Genomic DNA, 22,798 nt, shown 5'->3' with positions numbered 1-22,798 from the left:
ATAAAAAAATAAGTTTATAGATCATATAATAAATAGCATCCAATTAGCACAAAATTCAACATATATATTAAGAGCGTAAAAAACATAAAATCCAACGATTAGAATTTCAAAATATACAGTCATGTTAATTTTTTAAAGGAAGTTGTTTCCTTAACTTATAAGAAAGTTTGTAACCAAACTTTATCCTTTAAGTTATTATTGATTCTCATTTATACATATCACTGAGATTACGTACAATGTATCACATTATTATCTACTATTTAGAACTTAGTCACTTAATTAAGAATTTAATGAAAAAAATAATAATTGACCCTAGATTCATTGATTTTTTATATAAACCCCTTGTAGCTCTTTCATTCTTAAAAGCTCTCATAAACAATGGAGTCACCAAAGGCTAATGAAAAAGAAGAACACACGATGATTAAGATAGATAATTTTGGCACACAAGACCTCCTTGTAGAAGGAGAGAGATCCCACTCGCAGGCATATGTAAACTCTTTGTCTTCTTGGGAGATGGACACACTCACTGCGCTTTGTGACACCTTCTTGCCTTCCATTGATGTTTCCAACGTTACAACCAATGACTCTGTTGTCAAATTCTACACCACTTCTGCTTCAATGGCTGGCACTCCAGAACGAGTAAGATAACTCATATCCATACCCATATTCATAATTTTTCTGACAATTAGATACATGCATGCATGCTGAAATTTCATATATTATGCCTTTTTTGTTTTGTTAGTAATTAAATCGTTACAACAAGTGATAAAGAGGATTTGAACCTTGGTTTTCTCTTAAAGGAGAACAAACACTGTCACTGAGCTAGAAGGCTATGGATGTCTTAGTTTTTATGAAAGAAAAATTTTGCAAAGTTCTTATGCAAAAATATGTACAATTTTTCTGATTTTTATTTAGACCCATTTGGTAGATATTGATATTGAATATGCATGTAGGTGGGGGGTTTGATAAGTGAGAGACTGAACCACCCAAAGAAGTGGCTGATAAGAGTGGCGTTATGGGTGTTATCAACTTGGATTGGGACCTTAATACTATGTGGGAGAGCAAGCCTTTCTAGTCAATTTCCATACTTTCAAAGATTTTCTCAGGTGTCTCGGCAAAAAAGAGAAGAAATAGTGTTTTCATTATCTCTTAGTTATTTTTATCTTCTAAGAATGCTCATCAAGGCCATGAAGATTCTCACACTCTATGCTTTCTTCACTCAGGTTAGAGCTGGTTTCCCTTTAGAATTAATTATTTGGATTTATCATGGTTATTTGATAATTCATTAATTTTGCATACAAGCATGCATGTATATATGACTTCATACTTTTATTATATAATTATAATTATTTCCATATATGTACATATATCTATCCATTTTCTCCAAATGTTTACTTTCTTTGTTCAATTTATATCTATTGATAATCTTATCTTAGTCAATAATAGAATCATGATGTCACCCAAAAATTTATCTGTTATTATAAAAATAAAATAAATAAAAGATCGATATGTTAGATATTTTTAGCATAAATATTTATATATAGTTCTTTCTGAGGATTTCGACATCAAACCAACTTCCAACCTAATATAGTTATTTGAAAACTATATTGCGTCACTATAATATTATAAAAATACTTTATTAATAGACCAGTGGATAAGGAAATTGCAACCAAGGGAATACAGTAGATTTTTTTTTTCCAAATTTAAGAAAAGGATATAGGTATATATATATAATCCCATTATTGTATAAATCTCTAAAAATGATACTATTAAATTAAATTGAATCGTAAACCTCATCCTTATATATAAGAAATTAATTCTAAATCAAAAGGTCATTAGTAAAGCAAATGTAGATTGGGAAAAGTCATTAAAATATAGTATCTTAATCTAACAATAAGAGTAATGGATTATATCATGGAGTGGACTTTATAAATTTATATTCTACGGTATTTATATATAAATAAATAAATAAATCTAGCAAACCAGCACACTGTTTTTCTTTTGGAATGCAACATCAGCACATTGTTTTTCTTTTCTATGCTTTTTTTTTTTTTTTTAAGAAACTTCTTTTTTTGATATCGATACTGATATGCATCCGTTATATAAAACCTGCCTTTTTCTCTTCCGCCCAATGAAGAATTTTTCCCCATCCATGAAGGCATGAACAAATAAGTCGCATATTTTGTCACTAGTAGACTTACCTATTCTCTGTCTCCAAAAAAAAAAAAAAAAAAAAAAAAAAAAAAAAATCAGACTTACCTATTCTCAAAGACACAATTCCTCAACCACATAAATAGCCAACTACATTCATTGACAAATAGAGACCATTTTACAATTAAGAATTTATTTTATCTAATAATATACATAATATCATATAAATGATTTTTTCTTTCTAGAGAAATAGTTTCAATTTATAATGTCTGCTCTTGATGATTTTTTTTTTTTTTTTTTTGAGAGAGTTTCAATCTATGGCGTCCGCTTCTGATGATAGTTCTTCATCATCAGACCAAGACACCAATCATTTTTTAGTGTAGGCGGAGATTGAACCCCAGATCTCTTATACAACTATCAGAAACTTTACCAGTTGAGCTAACGAGAACCCACCTCTTGATGATTACTTTTTATTATCAGACTAAAACACAAAATGAAACCCACAAAATGGTTTTATAAGATGCCTTGCCCTCATAATTGGTTAAAAGAAAATATCAATTCTGAAGATAGTTAGTCTTTCCAAATCAAAATTATTGATAGGAGCTTTTCAACCGAAATATAAAAGAACAATTCTTTGTTACTATCAAAGTAGAGATGTGTATTAATTATTGATGTGTTTTTCAACGAAGAAAGAGATTCTTTAGTTATAATCAAAGTAGAAATGTGGATTATTCAAGAATGTCGATTTCACTATAAATTAATATGGTTATATTGATTATGTATAAAAAGTCAAACTTTTTTTTTTGGACACTTGTCAATGACCTCTTGGTGTAATGAGTTTGAGAAAATATAAAACAACAACTTTTTGTGCCACAACTTTATCGTAACTCTAATGTAGAAAATTATGATTAATAAAAAAAGTTGTAGGTCTATATAAAAATGATAGGTAATCATTCAATCTACCACATAAAAATTGTGGCAAAAATTATAATATAAAAATTGTGGTCCGAACGCAATGAGCTCTCTTATTGCACCACCAAGACGCAACCTCGGATTGTCCAAAAAAAATACAAACAACATTACTCAAACTCCTCTACCAAATGGATCATTAATTTGTCTTTTATCAATTTGGATCAAAAATTTAAAAATAATAATAATAATAATAGAAGGATCTAAGTTTAGAAGATAGGTCACTCTTAGATTTTTTTAAAAAATAATCTGAATATATTTATCTATTTATCCTTTTATAGAAGTCTCTATTGCCTCTAAAATTGCTATAAAAATAAAAACAAAAAAAAAAAAAAAAAAGACCCAAAAAAATTGTCAAAGTCGAAGCCAAAGCCCAACCCAAATGTGTCCAAACCAAGCCCTGTGCAAAAAGTAGCGGGCATTAATTTAAGTGAACCGCCTTTTCAACAAGTGTCGGTGGTGTTTCTCAAAAAAAAAAAAAAAAAGTGTCAGTGGCACGTCCTTCAACTTCAACTATCTTCTTTTTTTTTTCTTTTTTTTTTTTGAGAAAAACTTCAACTGTCTTAATCCATGTATGCATGCCAAACACTTGTAAACTTCTCTTCTTAACAAAGTTTGCTGGTGCTTTGTATAACAATTTATTAATATTAGAGATTTGTGATACAAGACTTTATGCTTGCAGTTGTTTTTTTTTTTTTTGGGAGGATAAGCGGCAGAATGCTGTAGTATATCGAAAAACAAAATATAAGAATTCCATTATTTTTATTTGAGTATTAGGGATTGATACTACAAAATTTTATCATATAAGAGTTACAAATTAGGAAAAATTATATTTTACCATCCTAAATTATACCTCATGTTATAATTTGCACCTTAAACTTTTCAAATACACATTGTGCACCCTAAACTATGACTCTTGTTACACTTTGCACCCTGCTGTTAAATTTTCTATTAAGTTGGATGAAAATTCAAAGTTTAGGGTGTAAGATGTAATAAGGGGTATAGTTTAGGATGGTAAAGTGTAATTTATCTTTTGTTTTTAAAGCATTGAGAAGATAGACAATTAAGTCGTTTCACATAGTGTCATATTTTTCCATCCAAATTAACAACTCACTTAATATCGAGTGCAAAGTATAACAAGGGTCATAGTTTAAGGTGCAAAAAGTGCTTTTGAAAAGTTTATGGTACAAAGTGTAACATGAGGTATAATTTAAGGTGATCACGTGTAATTTCCCCTACAAATTAAAGTGTCACTAATAACAAAAAAAAAATTCATTCAAACATTCATTTATTAGGTTATTGAAATCCACCGATCACATCTATTATTTCATCCGTTTGTAAACATTTTATAATTAATTATGCAATAGCTTTAGCATTTTTCTTAATCCACCTCCCCATGCCCATCATCAAAGTGAGAATTCATCACTAATCAATCATATCATCACTAATCAATCATATCGTAAAATTGCATTCATAAATAAATATATAAATATTAATGGTCTTTGTAACTCTTTTTTTTTTCTTTTCTTTTTTTAATTTTAAGATCAATGGTCTTTGTACCTTAAGAATACTTTTACAAAGAAAGAAAATGTCCTAAGACCAACCTATCATTAAATGGGAGTTATAAGACTAGCAATTATTCTACGGTCTACTTTGAGGAGGCTGACTTATGGAATTAATACATCAGTCAAGACATCACAAAAAAAAAAAAAAAATACATCAGTCAAGACAATTCAGGAGCACATACATATGTAAATACATGCACATACCCATATATGTGTATATACGGGAAAAACAAAATACCAATCTCAATTTGTAATACTAGAATAAATTATGACCCTTACATATATACACAAAATTATCCATGTGAATATATATACACACACTAGTGGGTAGCCTGAGCAATGCATGGGAAAGTTTAAATATAATTTTTTTTCTCTTTATTTGGTCTAAATATGTAAATTGATAATTATGATAATTATTAGTAGACATTTTTATGATTATGTTTGTATATATATTAACAGGATAATGATTTATAAATTTGTGAGGTTTCAAAAATGTATGCGACATAATAATATGAGGTCAACCAAAGTAAAACGTCTTCAATTTTATATATTGTAGATATATATATATATAGAAAATAATTAATTAACTAGAATAATTTTTGTCCTCATAAATTTTAACTAACTTGTAACCCATGCATATGCATGGGATACATTCTTTTTTTTTTTTTTTTTGAGAAACACACACACACACACACATATATATAGGGGAAGGGGGATGAGATAAGGAAATACACTCACACGCCAACACCAAAACTGCATGCAGGATACATTCATAAATAAGCATAATTAAATGCGTATCAAAATTTTACCAAGGTTATATATAATGTTTGTATATTTGAAAATATAAAATAATTACTTATAAAATAAATATAAGTTTATTTGAAACAAATGAGAGTTATATATCCATGAAATTCTCAATTATATAGTTTGTCAAACCATTATTTATATAATAATAATAATAATAATAATAAATATTGATAATAAATTTTATTAATTTTGTTTTGTGCTAGAGTTTAGTTTACGTTGATTTAGTTTTGGTCTAAATGGGAACAAAACCTAAGCTGAAGCCTACGTCCAACATAAATATAAATTATATTTTCGTTATTATTTAATTTTTAATTTTTCCCAATCTCCATTGCCAAAAATCACGTTAATACTTTGTCAAAATCTAACCAAACCTTTCTTTTTCATTTTTTATTTTTTATTTTTGGCTATTCAGCTTTAACACTAAAATATCACTTTGAGCAAAATTAAAAAATTATATGGGACATATGGTGCAAAATTATACTCCAATTTAAAACCTAATTGGATTTTCTTTTTTTGACTCCTTGGCTTTTGTACTAATAACTCTTCTCTATTTTTGAAATGAGTAGTAAATATCTTCGCAAAAATTAAGAAAGTGAATTGACATATGTTACAAAATTAGATCAAATTGAAATCCAATTTAGAAATCTAATTAAATTTTCTCTCAATTTTGACATTAAATATAAATAGCTTGTAACCCATGCATATACATGAATACACTTAAAAATATACAATAAGATACATAATATAATTCCTATTATATAATTTAAATACTATTGATAGTCATTTTTATATTTTGTAAACTCTTTAAAAAAATGCGTAAAGATACTATTAGGTATAAAATGTAAATTGTCCATTTTTTAAAAAATTATTGTGAAGCACTTTTTTTTCTATGATTCATTTATTTTAAACTATTTGGTTTTTGTACATAATAACTTATTTGGATGAATATTTATGACGTGGTCCCACATTTGATTCTAAAATTAAGAAATAAAACTCTTTAAGAATAAATAATTTACGACACATGACGCAAAATCGAAACTCTAATTTGAAATTCTAATTTGAGTTTCTCTCAATTTCACCTATTATTAAATATATAGACTAGCATTAAACCATAATTACACACGAAACCATTCAACAATTGTGATAATAAGATATTCATCTCGGTTTCCACACTAAGCATTATGAATGGAGGCCACTTGGCACCAAAATTTAAAAAATTAAATCGGAAACATTTCACAAAATTAGACTACAATTAGGAATTAATTATGATTCGATTTGAATTCTAAAATTGTACTTCAACTTAATATAACATATATGATTATATTTTTTCCACTTTTAATAAATTAACAAAATCTTAATCCAAGCACAATGAAAACTATTAAAAAAAATAAGATTCAAAGAAACCTTAGTCTGTTTTTCTTATTTTGTAGAATATTTTTTCTTTCTTTTTTTTTTTAATTTAAGATGTTGCTATAAGCTACAGTTAAGAGAATGCACTATCTACTGCCAAATGCAATAGTAGCTATAAAACTTACCCATGAGATTTATTTGTGGCTTGAATTGTTTTTGTTTGTATTTACTACTTGCTCATCATAAGCACCACATCAACACCACCAATTTAAAATGATTCCTAAATGTTAATATGTTTAAATTAAAAAATAACAATAAAAAACTTAAAATCCCAAAAGAAGAGGGAAAATAGGAGTGCAAAAATATTTACCTCAATTGACACCTTGAATGTATGATTTATGAAGTCCATGGGCCTTTATAAAATCTAATTAACAAATATTCATAAAAAATTTGTTAGGAGTTGAAGGTTTTATCAAGTTAATTGACTAAAGCCTTGGAGAAGAAGGTTTTAACCCAAAGAATGAACAAAAGCAACAAATTCTTTAACAACATTATGAAAGGTGAATGATAGTGTAGAGATTAAAATATAGAAGAGAGAGAGAGAGGATTAACTTGGAAAACATTCTTAAAATTTTTATACATAGACATTCATAATTTATAAAACCCATCAAAAGAACAACCAAAATGAGAGAGAGAGAGAGAGAACCAAATTCATAGGTTAAAAGGGACAACATGAGAAGTACCTATAATATATCCCAAAAAAAATTTATATAATTAAACAAAGTTGAAGAGATGATTTCAGAAACAACACTGGTTCACGTAAGCTTCCTTCATGAAGAAAATAATTCTATTGAGACCACAAACTCCAATAGATGATCACAAATTTCTTATATATATTCTCTTTAACTTTTTAACGTGTTAGACCTTTCAGTTCTCACCGTAGTGTAAATTCATGCATTAAAATTAAAAAAATTAGCTCCTCATATTTTGTGTTAAATAACTCATTTGGCACCAAAATTAAGAAGAAGAAAAAATTAGAGACACATGACACAAATTTAGACATTAATTGAGGGTTCTATTTGGATTTTCTCTTAATTTTGGTTTTATATATATGTGTGTGCGCGTGTGATGAGCATACAAAGTTTGTCTAATTTGCTACAGACATAAAAATATCCACACACATAAAAAAAACCCAAGCACTTCCCATCAAAGCAATGATTAACCATGATCTTTCATATGATAAAATTCCATTATTAACATTATTATCTTCGTAGTGAATTTTTAACAATTTCCCACTCAATGTAAATTACCAAATTGCACGCTAACATTTTTTTTTTTTTTTTTTAGAGAAAAACTTGCTAAAATCTATGAGAAAAAAGATTTCAAGAAGCAAGATGCAAGAGCAAATTTTACCATATAAAAGAAAATCTAGAGAGAAAAAAAAATTGTTCGAGTGCCAACTCAATTTTTTTGAGGGCTCAAGTCCAAGGTTGTTAAATCCGGACCGAACCGGACGGTCCGACCCAAAAACCCGTGACCTGGGCCCCAATCCGGTTCTTTAGCCAGAGAAAACGGGTCCTACACTTAATTGGGAAAAACGCGTGCTCCAGGAATTGAACTAGTGACCTCACAGGAGTTTTGGACTTTTGTCCAACACGCCAACCACTGAGCCAGTAGGCTTCCTTGGGTGCTTCTTGACATTTATATTTTATTTATTTTAATTTTACAAGATTAATAGTTTTGGATTTAATTTTATCACTATTTACTTAATATTATTTTCTTTTTTCTTTTTTTTGTTCAAGAATTATTCTTTTACATCAATAAATATGAATATGAAAATAGTAAATTTATGTTAAAAATGATTTTATTTTAAATTAAAATGCATTTTTTATTCGAAAGATTAATAAATACAATTTTTTAAAGCTTGTTTATATTTATTATTTTCTATTCACTTTATAAAAATAACGAAAATACATTTGAAAGTTTTTTTAATTGCATAATATTTTTTAAGGGTAAATTTTCATATTTTTACACATTTAATACATTTATTTGTATTTTAATTAATATTAAATTAATTTTGACGTCATCATGGTTCGACCTCGGTTGGACCTCGGTCCGACCTTAAAAACCTTGAACCTCTCCCTTCTCCGGTTCTTTGAACGGTCAGGGTCTGAAAACCTTGGGCTCAACTATCATAAAAATTTAACATATGCATTTTATATATTACATGATTTTAGTTTTAAAGAATAACAAACATTGTATCGTAATGATCATTTCTTGTTTAATCAGTTAGTTATTCACTTCTTTGAGACCTATAAGATAGTGGAAATTTATAAAGCAATGTTGAGTTCTGTTTAACTTTTTTATTCTAGATCCTTTTTTCAAGTAATATAAATTAGTCAAAACTCAATAAATAAATAAATAAAAAGAAGAAAGTAGTTGACTAATTTTTGCTAAGTGGAGGGAGGGATTGAACCTCGGAAACAAATCCCACAAAGCAAGTAGACAACCACATTATTGATATGCTATTATCTATTTCGGACCTTGGGGCCTCCAACTGGGAATTTGATTTAACTTACAATCCTTGAGAGATAGGAATTTGATAAAACACCAGGAACTTATTGTTTATAGTTATACTAGGAAGAACGTTTTTTATTTTTATTTTTGTATTTTTAGATGATGATAAACCAACATACAGTGACCAATATTCAATTTCTGTAATTCTACATTTACAGAAAACGGAAACCAAAAAGTCTAATACCATTTTTTATGTATATTATGTTTCACTTTGATCCTAGTCTCATGCCCAGATTAACATGTCCAGGTGGATGAGAAGGACAATAACCTATCATGGAAAGCAATTGGTTATAGTGGACCTGACCCAGAATTCAAAACCCAAACTGAGCAGTCCAAGGCATTAAAAAAAATTGGATATAAAGAATCTGACGAAGAAGAAGATGGTAGTAAAGAATGGTTTTGTGGACCTCTTTACAGAGGCCTCATCAATCTAAAACAATCACGGGACATGGCTGCAAATACTCTGCGTCGACTTGGATTTCCTGTCTCAGTTCTTTCTCAGAAAACCAATCCTCCCAGCCTATCTTATCCTTCTTTAATTATCCAATGTGATGCAGTAGTGATTGGTTCTGGCTCAGGTGGTGGTGTTGTTGCTGGTGTTCTAGCAAAGGCCGGTTACAAAGTGCTTGTATTGGAGAAAGGAAACTATTGTGCCAGGAAAAATCTGTCTCTTCTTGAAGGCCCAACTATGGATCAAATGTACCTATCCAGTGGTTTGTTGGCAACTGATGATATGGGTGTATTAGTACTTGCAGGCTCCACAGTCGGCGGAGGCTCTACAATCAACTGGTCAGCTTCAATTAAGACACCCCAGCATGTAATTAATGAATGGTGTGATCGCTATGAACTTGAACTATTTGGCAGTGAACTATACAAAGAAGCTTTGGATATGGTCTGTGAAAAAATGGGAGTTCAGTCTGAATTCCAAGATGAAGGATTCAATAACGCTGTCTTGAGACAAGGTTGTCAAGAATTGGGATATCCTGTGAAAAACATTCCAAGAAATTCACCGCCGGATCATCATTGTGGTTGGTGTTGTTTTGGCTGCAAGGATGGAAGAAAGAAAGGCACGTCTGAAACATGGCTTGTGGACTTGGTAAATTCAGGCAATGGTGCAATTCTTCCCGGTTGTGAGGCCATTAAAGTCTTAACCAAGACAAAGAAAGGAAGAGATAGGAAGACAGCAACTGGGGTTGCTTTCGAATTTGAGTACAATAGAGCAAAAGACATTGCCGTGATAGAGTCTAAGGTGACTATAGTTGCGTGTGGCGCTATCAGTACACCTGCATTGTTGAAAAAAAGTGGCTTGAAGAATGGTAACATTGGTAAGAACTTGCATCTCCATCCAGTGACAATGGCATGGGGCTACTTTCCAGATACACCTTTACCCAATGTTTGGCCAGAGGAAGACAAGAAGAGCTATGAAGGAGGGATAATGACAGCAATGTCTACAGTTGTTGCAAATTTGGATGGGTCTGGATATGGTGCTGTAATACAGACGCCTTCATTGCACCCCGGTACATTCTCAATTTTAATGCCATGGATTTCTGGGACAGATATAAAAAACAGAATGTGCAGGTTTTCTAGGACTGCCCATATATTTGCATTGGCAAGGGATAAAGGATCAGGAACAGTGGTTTCACCAAACTCAATCAATTACCAAATGGAAGTTGCTGATGAAGAGAGTCTAAAGAAAGGGCTAGAAAAGATACTGAGGATATTGAAAGCAGCAGGAGCTGAAGAAATTGGGACTCATCACTGCAAAGGAAAGACCTTAAATGTAAAGAAAGTAAGCTCACATGAGTTTGAGAGATTTGTGAAAGAGGAGAGTTCAAGGCCATTGAGAGGCCTTTCGGCACCATTATGTTCAGCACATCAGATGGGAAGTTGTAGGATGGGGATTGATCCAAAGAAATCAGTGGTGAACCAGATGGGAGAAACATGGGAGGTAGAGGGATTGTTTGTGGCAGATACAAGTGTGTTTCCAACAGCTTTAGGTGTTAATCCAATGGTCACTGTTCAGGCTATTGCTTATTGCACTGCTCAATCAGCTCTTCAGGTTCTTAGGAAGAAAACTTAGTGTTAGATTTTATACTTGTTAAGATAGCAACTTATTCCAATGTTTTCCTGTACTTCAATAACAGCTGACTGACTCCCTTGAGGCAGAGGCGTGGACATTATAAAGCTTCATGAATACATTATGCACTAAAGTTAATAATACCAAAAGAAGAATATGGCAATTATGATCTTTGGGGGCTATTTTCTTCATTGCTTCTCAGATTTAAAAAAAAAAAAAAAAAAAAAATTGCACATTATGATTATGTTAACCCAAAAAAGAAAATCTCATACCAAAACAAAACACAAATCTGTTCACATGTTAAGGTATGGATTGAAAGTGACACCAAGGATATTATGATTTTATTATCTTGGTCTTATAAATTGATGTGCCAAATTTTAAAGGGAAGACAAAGACTGTAAATAGTTTTTGATGTGATACCAATTATAATAATTATATCAGTTTGTGAGCATTTTACAATACAAGAGTAATAAACTTTGTTTAAAATAAAAAATGATAATAATAAATAAATAAATAAAAGAAGGACGAGGTGGGAGTGTGGAGGGAAGTCACAGTAGTCACACAAAACTTCTCCCCAATCTTATTATACAACTCCCAATAGCATTTAGAATACGCTCTGAGAGTCTCGCCTTCCTTCATAGACATGGTGATCAAGGAATCAAAAGGATTCGGATTTCAGCTACAAGTCACAAACCTCGCACCGAAGGTTCTAATTAACTCATCATATCCGTGGATGGATTTCTTATCCAATCCATCAAACCGTCTTATGGCCATGGGTCCAAGGCTTGAGAGAAAGATTTTGCACATCAGAGCCTCATTCCTAAAGTAGATGGTCATACTTTGATTGTAATGGCTAACATGCTTAACGAGATCAGACTTATCGTCTTAATTGACGAAAGTGGGCCTTACAAACTGTTGAGGTCCAAAATATTACAAGTATTGAAATCCAAAACTAATGAGCCCTTAAGGATAGGAAAGGCCCAATCTGTGAGCCAATGCCCATTTAAAATGGTAAAAGGAAGCCCAAACTCATGAATGGGTAAGTCTTAGGCCTTAGAGAAGGAAGAAAAAGCAAAGGAAACTTGGCCCAGCCTCTGTGAGAAGGACCCCCAAGGTGCCCAAAAAGAGACTAGACCAAGATACCGAGGAGTTGCCAGAACCAGGGAGGGGATCCTCGAGAAGTGCAGGAAATAACCAGCTGGGAGTTGGACAGCTCAGGGAAGCATGCTCATGGGCACAAGGAACGAATAAAGACATGTCCCATCAACCGCCTGCAACTCAAAAGAAAAGACTTTGGAAACAGCTGATGACTTAGGAATCAGCACCTATGAAGGGAAGCCTAGTACCTCAGGAAGAGCAGCAAGGAGAACCATAAAGGAATGTGGTTGGGGATCTTTCAACCTGACAAGGGGGGGTCTGTCTATTTAAAGAAAAAAGACAAAGGATGAGGCAGCCAAAAGAGGATTCTGAAAAGCCTCTCTAAAAGTCTTAGAAAAAAAGACTAAAAGTTAGCCCTTAGGACCCCCCAGAACAGGAAGGTTTGCTAGGGACTTTTTGGAGGGAAACCTCAAAAGAAGAATATAGTGAGAAAATGAGAAAAGGACTTGCCACCAATGTTGTTGACACAACATTGGTTCTGGTACCCAGAGCAACAAATGAAGGGAATCAATAGTACACCAAAAACCCTAGGAAGGTACTATAAAAGGGGATCATGTCATCGGCAAAATTCATTCAACAATAACGAATCAGAGCTAAAAGATCCTTTGAAAAACTTCTTTAAATCTCAGAAAAATAGAAAAAGGGAAAAACACTGTGAGGGATCCTGAGACAGGCACCAGAGGATACACTTGGATTCAAGGGGATTCAAACCTCACAAGTCTTGGAAGCCTACAAAGAGCTATCTAAGCCTGTGACTTTTGAACTTATTTGAACCTTATGACACATCCCAGTGAAAAGAAGGGTCCAATGTACTGAAACTTAATATAATGAAATATCATTCTATTTTTTAGGATCCCTAACGCCCATACCTGCTTTTTCTTTATTTCCTTACTGTTCTTTAGCCATTTATTTTACAATGTGTATATGTTTGCATGTATGGATATGTATGTATTGTAAGGCCCATGTTTTGTGCACAACTTGGTTCATAATCAGCCTAATATAGCTGCGGTGAACCAAGCCCAGTCTACCAAACAACAAGTATAAGGCCTAGGATCCTTGTTTTTACTTGGGCCTGGGTACTGTCCAAAATAAAAACCCACACAAACCTCCCTCAATCTCCTCAGAGAAATGAGAACAAGAAATTTGCTACAATGCCTTACTCAATATGTCGTTCCCCATGATACGCGAGGTGGAAGGCTCTCCTTGATTCTCAAGCACTCAGTTCCCTCTCGGGGAAGTCACCCTTTCTATTATTCAACGATCAAAAAACTCTCTCTGCTTATACCTACGCGAAGGGAATCCACCCTCTCTCTGAATCCACGAGGGGGGGAGTCTAACCTCTCCCACTACCTACGAGGTTTGGAAACTGATCTTTCCCTATACGTCCGAGGTGGGGAGACTGGTCTTTCCCTATACCTACTCTGCTACCGATGGTGAAGCGTGTTCTCTCCACCACGAGAATCCCCGCCACTCGGGCTATTCTCCTAACGATCCTTGAGGCATTCCCGATCTCCATCTCAGGAATTGTTGATTAGTAAGTAAAGTTTTTATAATTCTATTGATAAGTGGTATCTATAAAATACATGTGCTAAATTTTCTACAAAGTATTTTAGTCTTTGAGGTTGAGATCATTTTTCTAAGTTGGTCACATTTCAAAAATAATTGGCTACTTTTTGAATCTTTGGAGGTGTGCATGCTCACTCAGTGTTAAGGATTTCGACTTAAGATCTCTATTTCAGAGGGTGAGTTTGAAATCCAACAATTCCTTAACAAAACTAAACCAACTCAGTTCATTAAACCTCATATATAACTCCAAAAAAGTTAAAAACCTCAACAACATTGCCATTCCAAAATCCCAACCTTACCAATAGATACTGATCCAAATAGACAAATCCAAACGAAACCCACACAACCCAAAAACAAAAAACAAAAAACAAAAACAAAACAAACAAACAAACAAAAAACAAAAACAAAATGGAGACAAAGCCACAAACAACTCATAGAAAATACAAAATCCCGTAGACAAAACAATTGATATTTTGTGAATTCAAATTTAGTACTAAAGGAAAAGAGAGATACAGAGGTTTAAGAGGATGAGAAGTGTTGAGAGAAGAAGCAAGCCATGGGAGGATTTTTGCCAAATTCCATCATTTCTAAAAGGATTTCAAATCAATGGATTTGCACATCTCAAATCCTACTTAGATTTGGGCTAAATCCAAATCCATCTCTTTTTAAGTAACCTAAACAAAAAAATTGGAATTGGGCTTCTCAAATCCAAATCCATAGGCCCAAATCCGGGCATCCAAACAAAGCATAAGGAAACCGAATTAAATCATATACATGAAGACGATTTTTTTTTTTTTTTTTTTTTTTTTTACAAACAAAGGTATCCAGACCTCTTCAAATATCTAAGTATTCCTTCAGATATATGCAGTCCCTCGTCTCAAAGGTTATTACAAGAAGTAATCCCTTGGGAATGGCTCGAAAATGCTACCAAGAGGTTTCGAATCTAGAATCTTTTGGATATCATAAGATCTTAGGAACCACTTAACCAATCCCTTGAAGTTCATGAAGATGAAGTTAATTTAAGCTCTCCTACAATTTTTTTTTTTTCTATTACTGTCTTTTCAGCGAATTAGAAGTCAATTTTAAAAAGAATTTTCACTCCCTTCTTTATTTAGAGTGCAAATTAATCTTGAATGGTTTAAAATAAATGCCCCTCATCTCCTTCTTTTTTTCTTTTTTAGTATTCAATTGCATATGAAAGTTCAGCTTAATGTATGTAATATAGTAATTTTTTTTCTTTTGAAATTTTTGATTAATTTCTTTTTTATGTGCGTGTGGGCTAGTACCAATTAATGGATTTTTTAATGAAGTTAATTGTGTTGGATATATTTTAGAAACAATTCATTTTTGTGACTATGCAAACAAGAACAACATAATATATTTATATATATATATATATATATATATAATCATAAACAAGAACACAAATAGATTCAATAGACAAAATCCATATATAGATATGTATGTAAGACGAAATCTACAAAATAATTAAATAATTCACAGACTAGATGCATGAAGAATATTTTACTTAAAGCAGATTTTGCCCCTCACACAATATGTGGTACTTAGAGAATTACAGACATCTACCTTCCAGAATAAAATGATCAACAACATGGAGAAGAAACATTGCAATATCCGTGCTCAGCAAGTAAACTGAACTATATCTCTTTCTCTCTCTTTGACTCTATGCAAATGTATGCACAAAAATATTATCTTTGAAGTTTTTCAGTCAAAAGTTGTTTTTATGAATAAGTCACTATGAATATTGTGATGCCCCAATTTGATTGATTATGTGATGTGTATGGGTGTGTGATGAGTCCCACATCGGGTATTTACTTGGTAGATCTGGGCTTTATTAACAACTACAAGGAGCCTCAATTGTGACTAGTCCTTTTGAGGTATAGCGCAGATGTGGCTAGCGCTTTTTTCTTGGGTCGTTACAAATATATTCAATAGTGAACATACATATTGTTCAAGAAAAAACTGTTGTATACAGGCTTATTGACTCAAAAAATAAATAATAAAATATTATTATTTAGACAAGATGACCCAATCCATACGTGCCTAAGCCCAATCCAATGCCCAACCCATAAACATATTAACATTTTTCTAACAAATTGTTCTTCACATGGATTTCAAGCTTAATAAAAGTTACACATTGATTAAGATATACACTTTCTCACTTAAAATTGTTGACATGCAGGTATAAAAAGAAAAGATATGGGATTATAGAAGGATGCTTGGGTCAAGAGTGTCTGGTGCAATGCCCTCGTAGCATTCACACTATTTGACTTTAAGTGTGAAATTACCATTGGAGTATTTGCTTATTTGGTGGACTTGATAATTTATACTGCAAAACAAAACCATTGTATCACTCAATTTCCACTTGCCAGGCATCTTCCACTACTTTGGAACTTGATGGCTCTTTAATCCACATAGTTTTGAATCTGAAAGGCCTAACAAAATGGGGGCAGAGGTCTGAATTGGGAGCAACTAATAAATGTCTCACTCCCACTTTTGGAAACATGAATTGCCACTCTGGTTTAATATTCCCTCATGCTACACTTACTATTGAAATCTCCAATTTTTAGCCACAAAAGAATCCACAACATTGTTGACCAGTTCCCAAAAAGATTGCTTTCCCATTAAGGGAATGAGGGCCATAAACAGAGCATAGCATCCAAGCTTGCTTAGGAGTCAGGAGGGTCAAATACACCAAAGAAGCCACCAAATTTTTATTAGAATACACTAATTCAATATCAACCCCCATCCTCTACAAACTACTTCACCTTCAGCCTCGACACAAAAACTATATACAAAGTCAATCCTCTGCTTTATCCAATCTATTTTATTGGAATTAACTTTTGTTTCCACCAATAACACTAAATCCAGATATTTTTTTACCTATATGTGAGGGATCTGAGGAAAATAACATATTTACCTATATATATATATATTATATATATAGTTTTTGACGACATTTTTTCCTATATATATTTACCTACTTCCTTTGATGCACTTTTGTTTTCCTTCTCAACTTTTCCCTCTCAAGTAAAAATGTTAATTACACAATCTGGAGGCAAATCCGCACGGACCACACCTACCACTTAATCCCAAATGCATACCTAATAGTCTATAACACCATTATCATACATTATATTTTAATTTGATTGTAATGTTACAGTTACAAATTATTTTATAACATTTTTACAAACTATTATTGTAGTCAATTTTTATTGGTTCTCATTTAAATCCACGACTAATAAACAATTAAACATCACATTTTTACTTATTAGTAATCACTCGTCATATTGACATTTTGTAAAATAATTTATAGCTATAGCATTTTCCTTAATTTGAGCTTAAACCTTTAAAGGAAATTTCTGAGAGGAAACTTAAAAGCGTTGGCATCCGCAACTGGGGGGAGCAACAACTGATATTTTTTTTTAGTTTAACACACAATCATTGAGTTCTTTCTTAATTTCCAAGTCAATGGCCCCACTGAATGAAGCTTATTGCTTTCTTAATAAGCAAATCAATAGTAGTACACTTCTTATCTATTTATTTTATAAACCCCTGAAGCTTTATCATTCTTAAAAGCTCTCACTAGCAAACAAGCAAGCAAAATATGGAGTCAAGTGGTGCTTGTAGAGATATTTGCTTCTCACCTTCAAAGACTAATGGAAGAGAGAAAGGAGAGAGAGTAAATTCTTTGTCCTCTTGGGAGATGGATTCACTCATCGCGCTTTGTGACACCTTCTTGCCGTCCATTGATGTTTCCAACCTTACAACCGATGACTCTGTTGTCAAATTCTACACCACTTCTGCTTCTATGGCTGGCACTCCAGAACGAGTAAGATTATACCATCCGTACCCATTTTAATTATTTTTCTGATAATTAGATACATGGGGAAGTGTTTCGAATCTTGATTCTTCTAGTAAAAAAGACTAAACAATATCACTAAGTTAGAAAAACTCTTACCGTATTACAAGCATATGTCTTAGGTTGTTGGAAAATAAAGATTTTGGAAAGTAATTTTATAAAAAAATATACAATTTTTGTTGTTGTCGTTTAGACCCATGTGGCAGGTGTTGTTGATGTTGAAGTGTTTTTTTTTTTTTTTAATATTAAATGTTATGGGGATTCTTCTTCTTTTTTTTTCTTTTTTATGTAGAAGTACTTGAACATGCATGTAGGTTGGGGCACTGATAAGCGACAGACTGAAACACCCAAAGAAGTGGCTGATGAGAGTGGCATTATGGGTGTTATCAACTTGGATTGGGACCTTAATACTATGTGGGAGAGCAAGCCTTTCTAGTCAATTTCCATACTTTAAAAGATTTTCTCGGGTATCTCCCCAAAAAAGAGAAGAAATAGTGCTTTCATTATCTCTTAGTTATTTCTATCCACTAAGAATGCTCAGCAAGGCCATGAAGATTCTCACACTCTATGCTTTCTTCACTCAGGTTAGAATTAATTAGTTGGAATTGTGTTAATGTTAGTATTCTCCCAGCATATATGATTACATGGTATACTTGTATTATATAATTTATTAATCCGATGCATGCTGAACACATGGACACCTCCCACCCCCCCCCCCCCCCCCACTTAATAAGAGAGACCAATAATATAATTTGTAATATTTATGTAGTAAAAATTTTTACAAGAGTAATATACAATATGGCATTATTAGAAAATGGCCTAGGACCAACCTATCATGAACAGCGAGAGTTATAAGACTAGCAATTATTCTGGGCCTGTTTGGTAATGTTGTTCTAATAACGTTGTTTGTATTTTTTGAAAATATGTGTGAGTGAAAAAGTGTGTAAATATACGTGTAATGTTGTTTAAAAACTGAAAACTGTTGTTTAAATGCATGTACCAAACACCCCCTCTGTTGCTTGCTAAAAATTAAATAAATATAAAACCTAGAGAAATGTAAAATAATTGAACAACTAAAAACTTTAAGCATGTTTTTCCCGTACTCAAGTTCTAGGGTCTACACTACACCTTGAATTTTTGTTTGAAGAACCTGAAATATGGTATTAAAATACATCAATCAAGATTCAGAGCACATACATACATAAACATGCAAATAACATAAGTATATAATCATATATTTGTATATAGAAAAAGAATAACAATTTCACTTTTTAGTACTAGAGTGAATTATAACTCATAGATATATTATATACAAAATTATATATATAAGTTAATTATTTTGACTAGAATAATTATCGTCTTCCTAAATTTTAATGAGCATATAAAAGCCTTCTAATTTGCTATAGACATATAAAAATATCCACTCAAATTAAAAACCCCCTACGCATCTCCCATCAAAGCAATGATTACCCATGATCTTTCATATAATAAAATTCCATTATTATCTTCATAGTGAATTTTAAACAATTTCCCACTCAATGTATATTACAAAATTGTTTGTTAAAATCGAATAGAAAAAAGATTTCTAGAACCAAGATGCAAGAGCAAATTTTAGCATATAAAAGAAAAACTAGAAATAAGAAATTATTTTGTTTCTTTTGTAGGGAATTGGGGCAACTCAAATTTTTAGAGTGCCACTGACCATTTACACTGGCAAGTACACAACTTAACAACATTATTGACATTTTTTTTTTTAGTATTGATGTACTATGATCGATTACTATGTCAGACTTCGATTATGCCTCCACCTGGGAATTTAATTTAATTTACCATCCCAGAGAGTTGGAATATGTTAAAAAACCAGGAACTTATTGTCACTACTAGAAATTTTGTATTTTTTTTTTAATGATGAACTGGCATACCAATACCAATATTCAATTTAATATCTGTAATTCCAGAATTACAGAAAACAAAATGTATAGTTGCATATTCAGGAAAATTCATGTATGTTATGTTTCACTCTGATCCTACATGCCCAAATTAACGTGTTCAGGTAGATGGGAAGGATGAGAACCTATCATGGAAAGCAATTGACTATAGTGGACCCGACCCAGAATTCAAAACCCAAACTGAGCAGTCCAAGGCATTAAAAAAAATTGGATATAAAGAATCTGATGAAGAAGAAGATGGTAGTGAAGAATGGTTTTGTGGACCTCTTTACAGAGGCCTCATCAATCTTAAAAAACCACGGGACATGGCTGCAAATACTCTACGTCAACTTGGATTTCCTGTCTCAGTTCTTTCTCAAAAAACCAATCATCCCAGCCTATCTTGTCCTTCTTTAATTATCCAATGTGATGCAGTAGTGATTGGTTCTGGCTCAGGTGGTGGTGTTGTTGCTGGTGTTCTAGCAAAGGCCGGTTACAAAGTGCTTGTATTGGAGAAAGGAAACTATTGTGCCAGAAAAAATCTGTCTCTTCTTGAAGGCCCAACTATGGATCAAATGTACCTATCCAGTGGTTTGTTGGCAACTGATGATATGGGTGTATTAGTACTTGCAGGCTCCACAGTCGGCGGAGGCTCTTCAATTAACTGGTCAGCTTCAATTAAGACACCCCAGCATGTAATTAATGAATGGCGTGATCGCTATGAACTTGAACTATTTGGCAGTGAACTATACAAAGAAGCTTTGGATGTTGTCTATGAAAAAATGGGAGTTCAGTCTGAATTCCAAGATGAAGGATTCAATAATGCGGTCTTGAGACAAGGTTGTCAAGAATTGGGTTATCCTGTGGAAAACATACCAAGAAATTCTCCACCGGATCATTATTGTGGTTGGTGTTGTTTTGGCTGCAAGGATGGAAGAAAGAAAGGCACGTCCGAAACATGGCTTGTGGACTTGGTAAATTCAGGCAATGGTGCAATTCTTCCCGGTTGTGAGGCCATTAAAGTCTTAACCAAGACAAAGAAAGGAAGAGATAGGAAGACAGCAACTGGGGTTGCTTTCGAATTTGAGTACAATGGAGCAAAAGACATTGCCGTGATAGAGTCTAAGGTGACTATAGTTGCGTGTGGCGCCATCAGTACACCTGCATTGTTGAAAAAAAGTGGCTTGAAGAATGGTAACATCGGTAAGAACTTGCATCTCCATCCAGCAACAATGGCATGGGGCTACTTTCCAGATACACCTTTACCCAATGTTTGGCCAGAGGAAGACAAGAAGAGCTATGAAGGAGGGATAATGACAGCAATGTCTACAGTTGTTGCAAATTTGGATGGGTCTGGATATGGTGCCGTAATACAGACGCCTTCATTGCACCCTGGTACATTCTCAATTTTAATGCCATGGATTTCTGGGACAGATATAAAAAACAGAATGTGCAGGTTTTCTAGGACTGCCCATATATTTGCATTGGCAAGGGATAAAGGATCAGGAACAGTGGTTTCACCAAACTCAATCAATTACCAAATGGAAGTTGCTGATGAAGAGAGTCTAAAGAAAGGGCTAGAAAAGATACTGAGGATATTGAAAGCAGCAGGAGCTGAAGAAATTGGGACTCATCACTGCAAAGGAAAGACCTTAAATGTGAAGAACGTGGGCTCAACTGAGTTTGAGAGGTTTGTGAAAGAGGAGAGTTCAAGGCCATTGAGAGGCCTTTCGACGCCGATATGTTCAGCACATCAAATGGGGAGTTGTAGGATGGGGGTTGATCCAAAGAAATCAGTGGTGAACCAAATGGGAGAAGCATGGGAGGTAGAGGGATTGTTTGTGGCAGATACAAGTGTGTTTCCAACAGCTTTAGGTGTTAATCCAATGGTCACTGTTCAGGCTATTGCTTATTGCACTGCTCAATCAGCTCTTCAAGTTCTTAGGGGGAAAATATAGTGTTAGATTTTATACTTGTTGAGGATAGCAAACTAGTTAATTCCAATGTTTTCATCGACTCCCTCGAGGCAGAGGCTCGAGGACATTATAAAGCTTCATGAGCACACCAGAGTAAATAATACCAAAAGAACGACAAGGCAATTATGATCTTTGAGGATTATTTTCTTTCACTATCTCATTATGTTTAAAATAAATAATAAATAAATAAAAAATGAAAACCCATCTCATTCCAAAATAAAACACAAATCTTTCACCACATATTTGTGATGTGGATTGAGAGTGACACGAAGGATATTATGATTTTATTGTATTGATCTTATAAACTAATGTGCCAATTTTTAAGCATATGAAAAAAAAGTAATTAAGAAATACATTTATTATATTGTTAATGTGATATCAAATATTATATTTATTATGGCAGTTTGTTAACACTTTATAATAAAACGGGTAATAAACATCACTTGATTATTGGAAAAAAGAAAAAAAGTAGTATCTTTAAAATGAGATGTTTGGTAAGTTCCAATTAACTCAATTAATAAAGTTTCTTGTCGTTGAATTAGAATTCATTTGGTTGGAGTAAAATTAGGAGGAATGGAAAATGGGGGAGAAAAATGTTTTCTTGCCAAGCCCACTTCTTGTGAAGAGGGAGTTTCTCCCCAAATTGTTGAGAAAATGGAGGAGAAAGTGGGTTTAAGATGGAAAATTACTTATCTACCCCTCTCCCCCTACATGTTGGTTTCCTTTTTCTTTTTCTTTTTTTTCCTTTTTCAAGAATTTTTTAATGTTAATTTTTTTCTTATAAACTATTT

General features: G+C 32.7%; 1 protein-coding gene across 6 annotated transcripts; it reads left to right on the top strand.

Moving 5' to 3' along the window:
* Positions 1 to 354: 354 nt before the first annotated feature.
* LOC126708806 (long-chain-alcohol oxidase FAO4A) lies at positions 355 to 22,138 on the top strand. Of its 6 annotated transcripts, none has more exons than XM_050408761.1 (4): positions 355 to 639; positions 954 to 1,223; positions 9,667 to 9,826; positions 20,317 to 22,138. In XM_050408761.1, the coding sequence occupies exons 1-4, from the start codon at positions 379 to 381 to the stop codon at positions 21,987 to 21,989; spliced, it is 2,364 nt and encodes a 787-aa protein (XP_050264718.1). In that variant the 5' UTR covers positions 355 to 378; the 3' UTR covers positions 21,990 to 22,138. The 6 variants fall into 6 exon arrangements, with proteins under 6 accessions (XP_050264718.1, XP_050264717.1, XP_050264719.1 ...); XM_050408760.1 differs by having other exon boundaries at positions 9,667 to 10,668; positions 21,159 to 22,138; XM_050408762.1 differs by having other exon boundaries at positions 9,667 to 10,801; positions 21,292 to 22,138.
* Positions 22,139 to 22,798: the final 660 nt, after the last annotated feature.

The sequence above is a fragment of the Quercus robur genome, chromosome 12 (assembly GCF_932294415.1).
Source record: "Quercus robur chromosome 12, dhQueRobu3.1, whole genome shotgun sequence".
Taxonomy (NCBI): domain Eukaryota; kingdom Viridiplantae; phylum Streptophyta; class Magnoliopsida; order Fagales; family Fagaceae; genus Quercus; species Quercus robur.
This window is presented reverse-complemented; position numbering and strand designations above follow the sequence as displayed.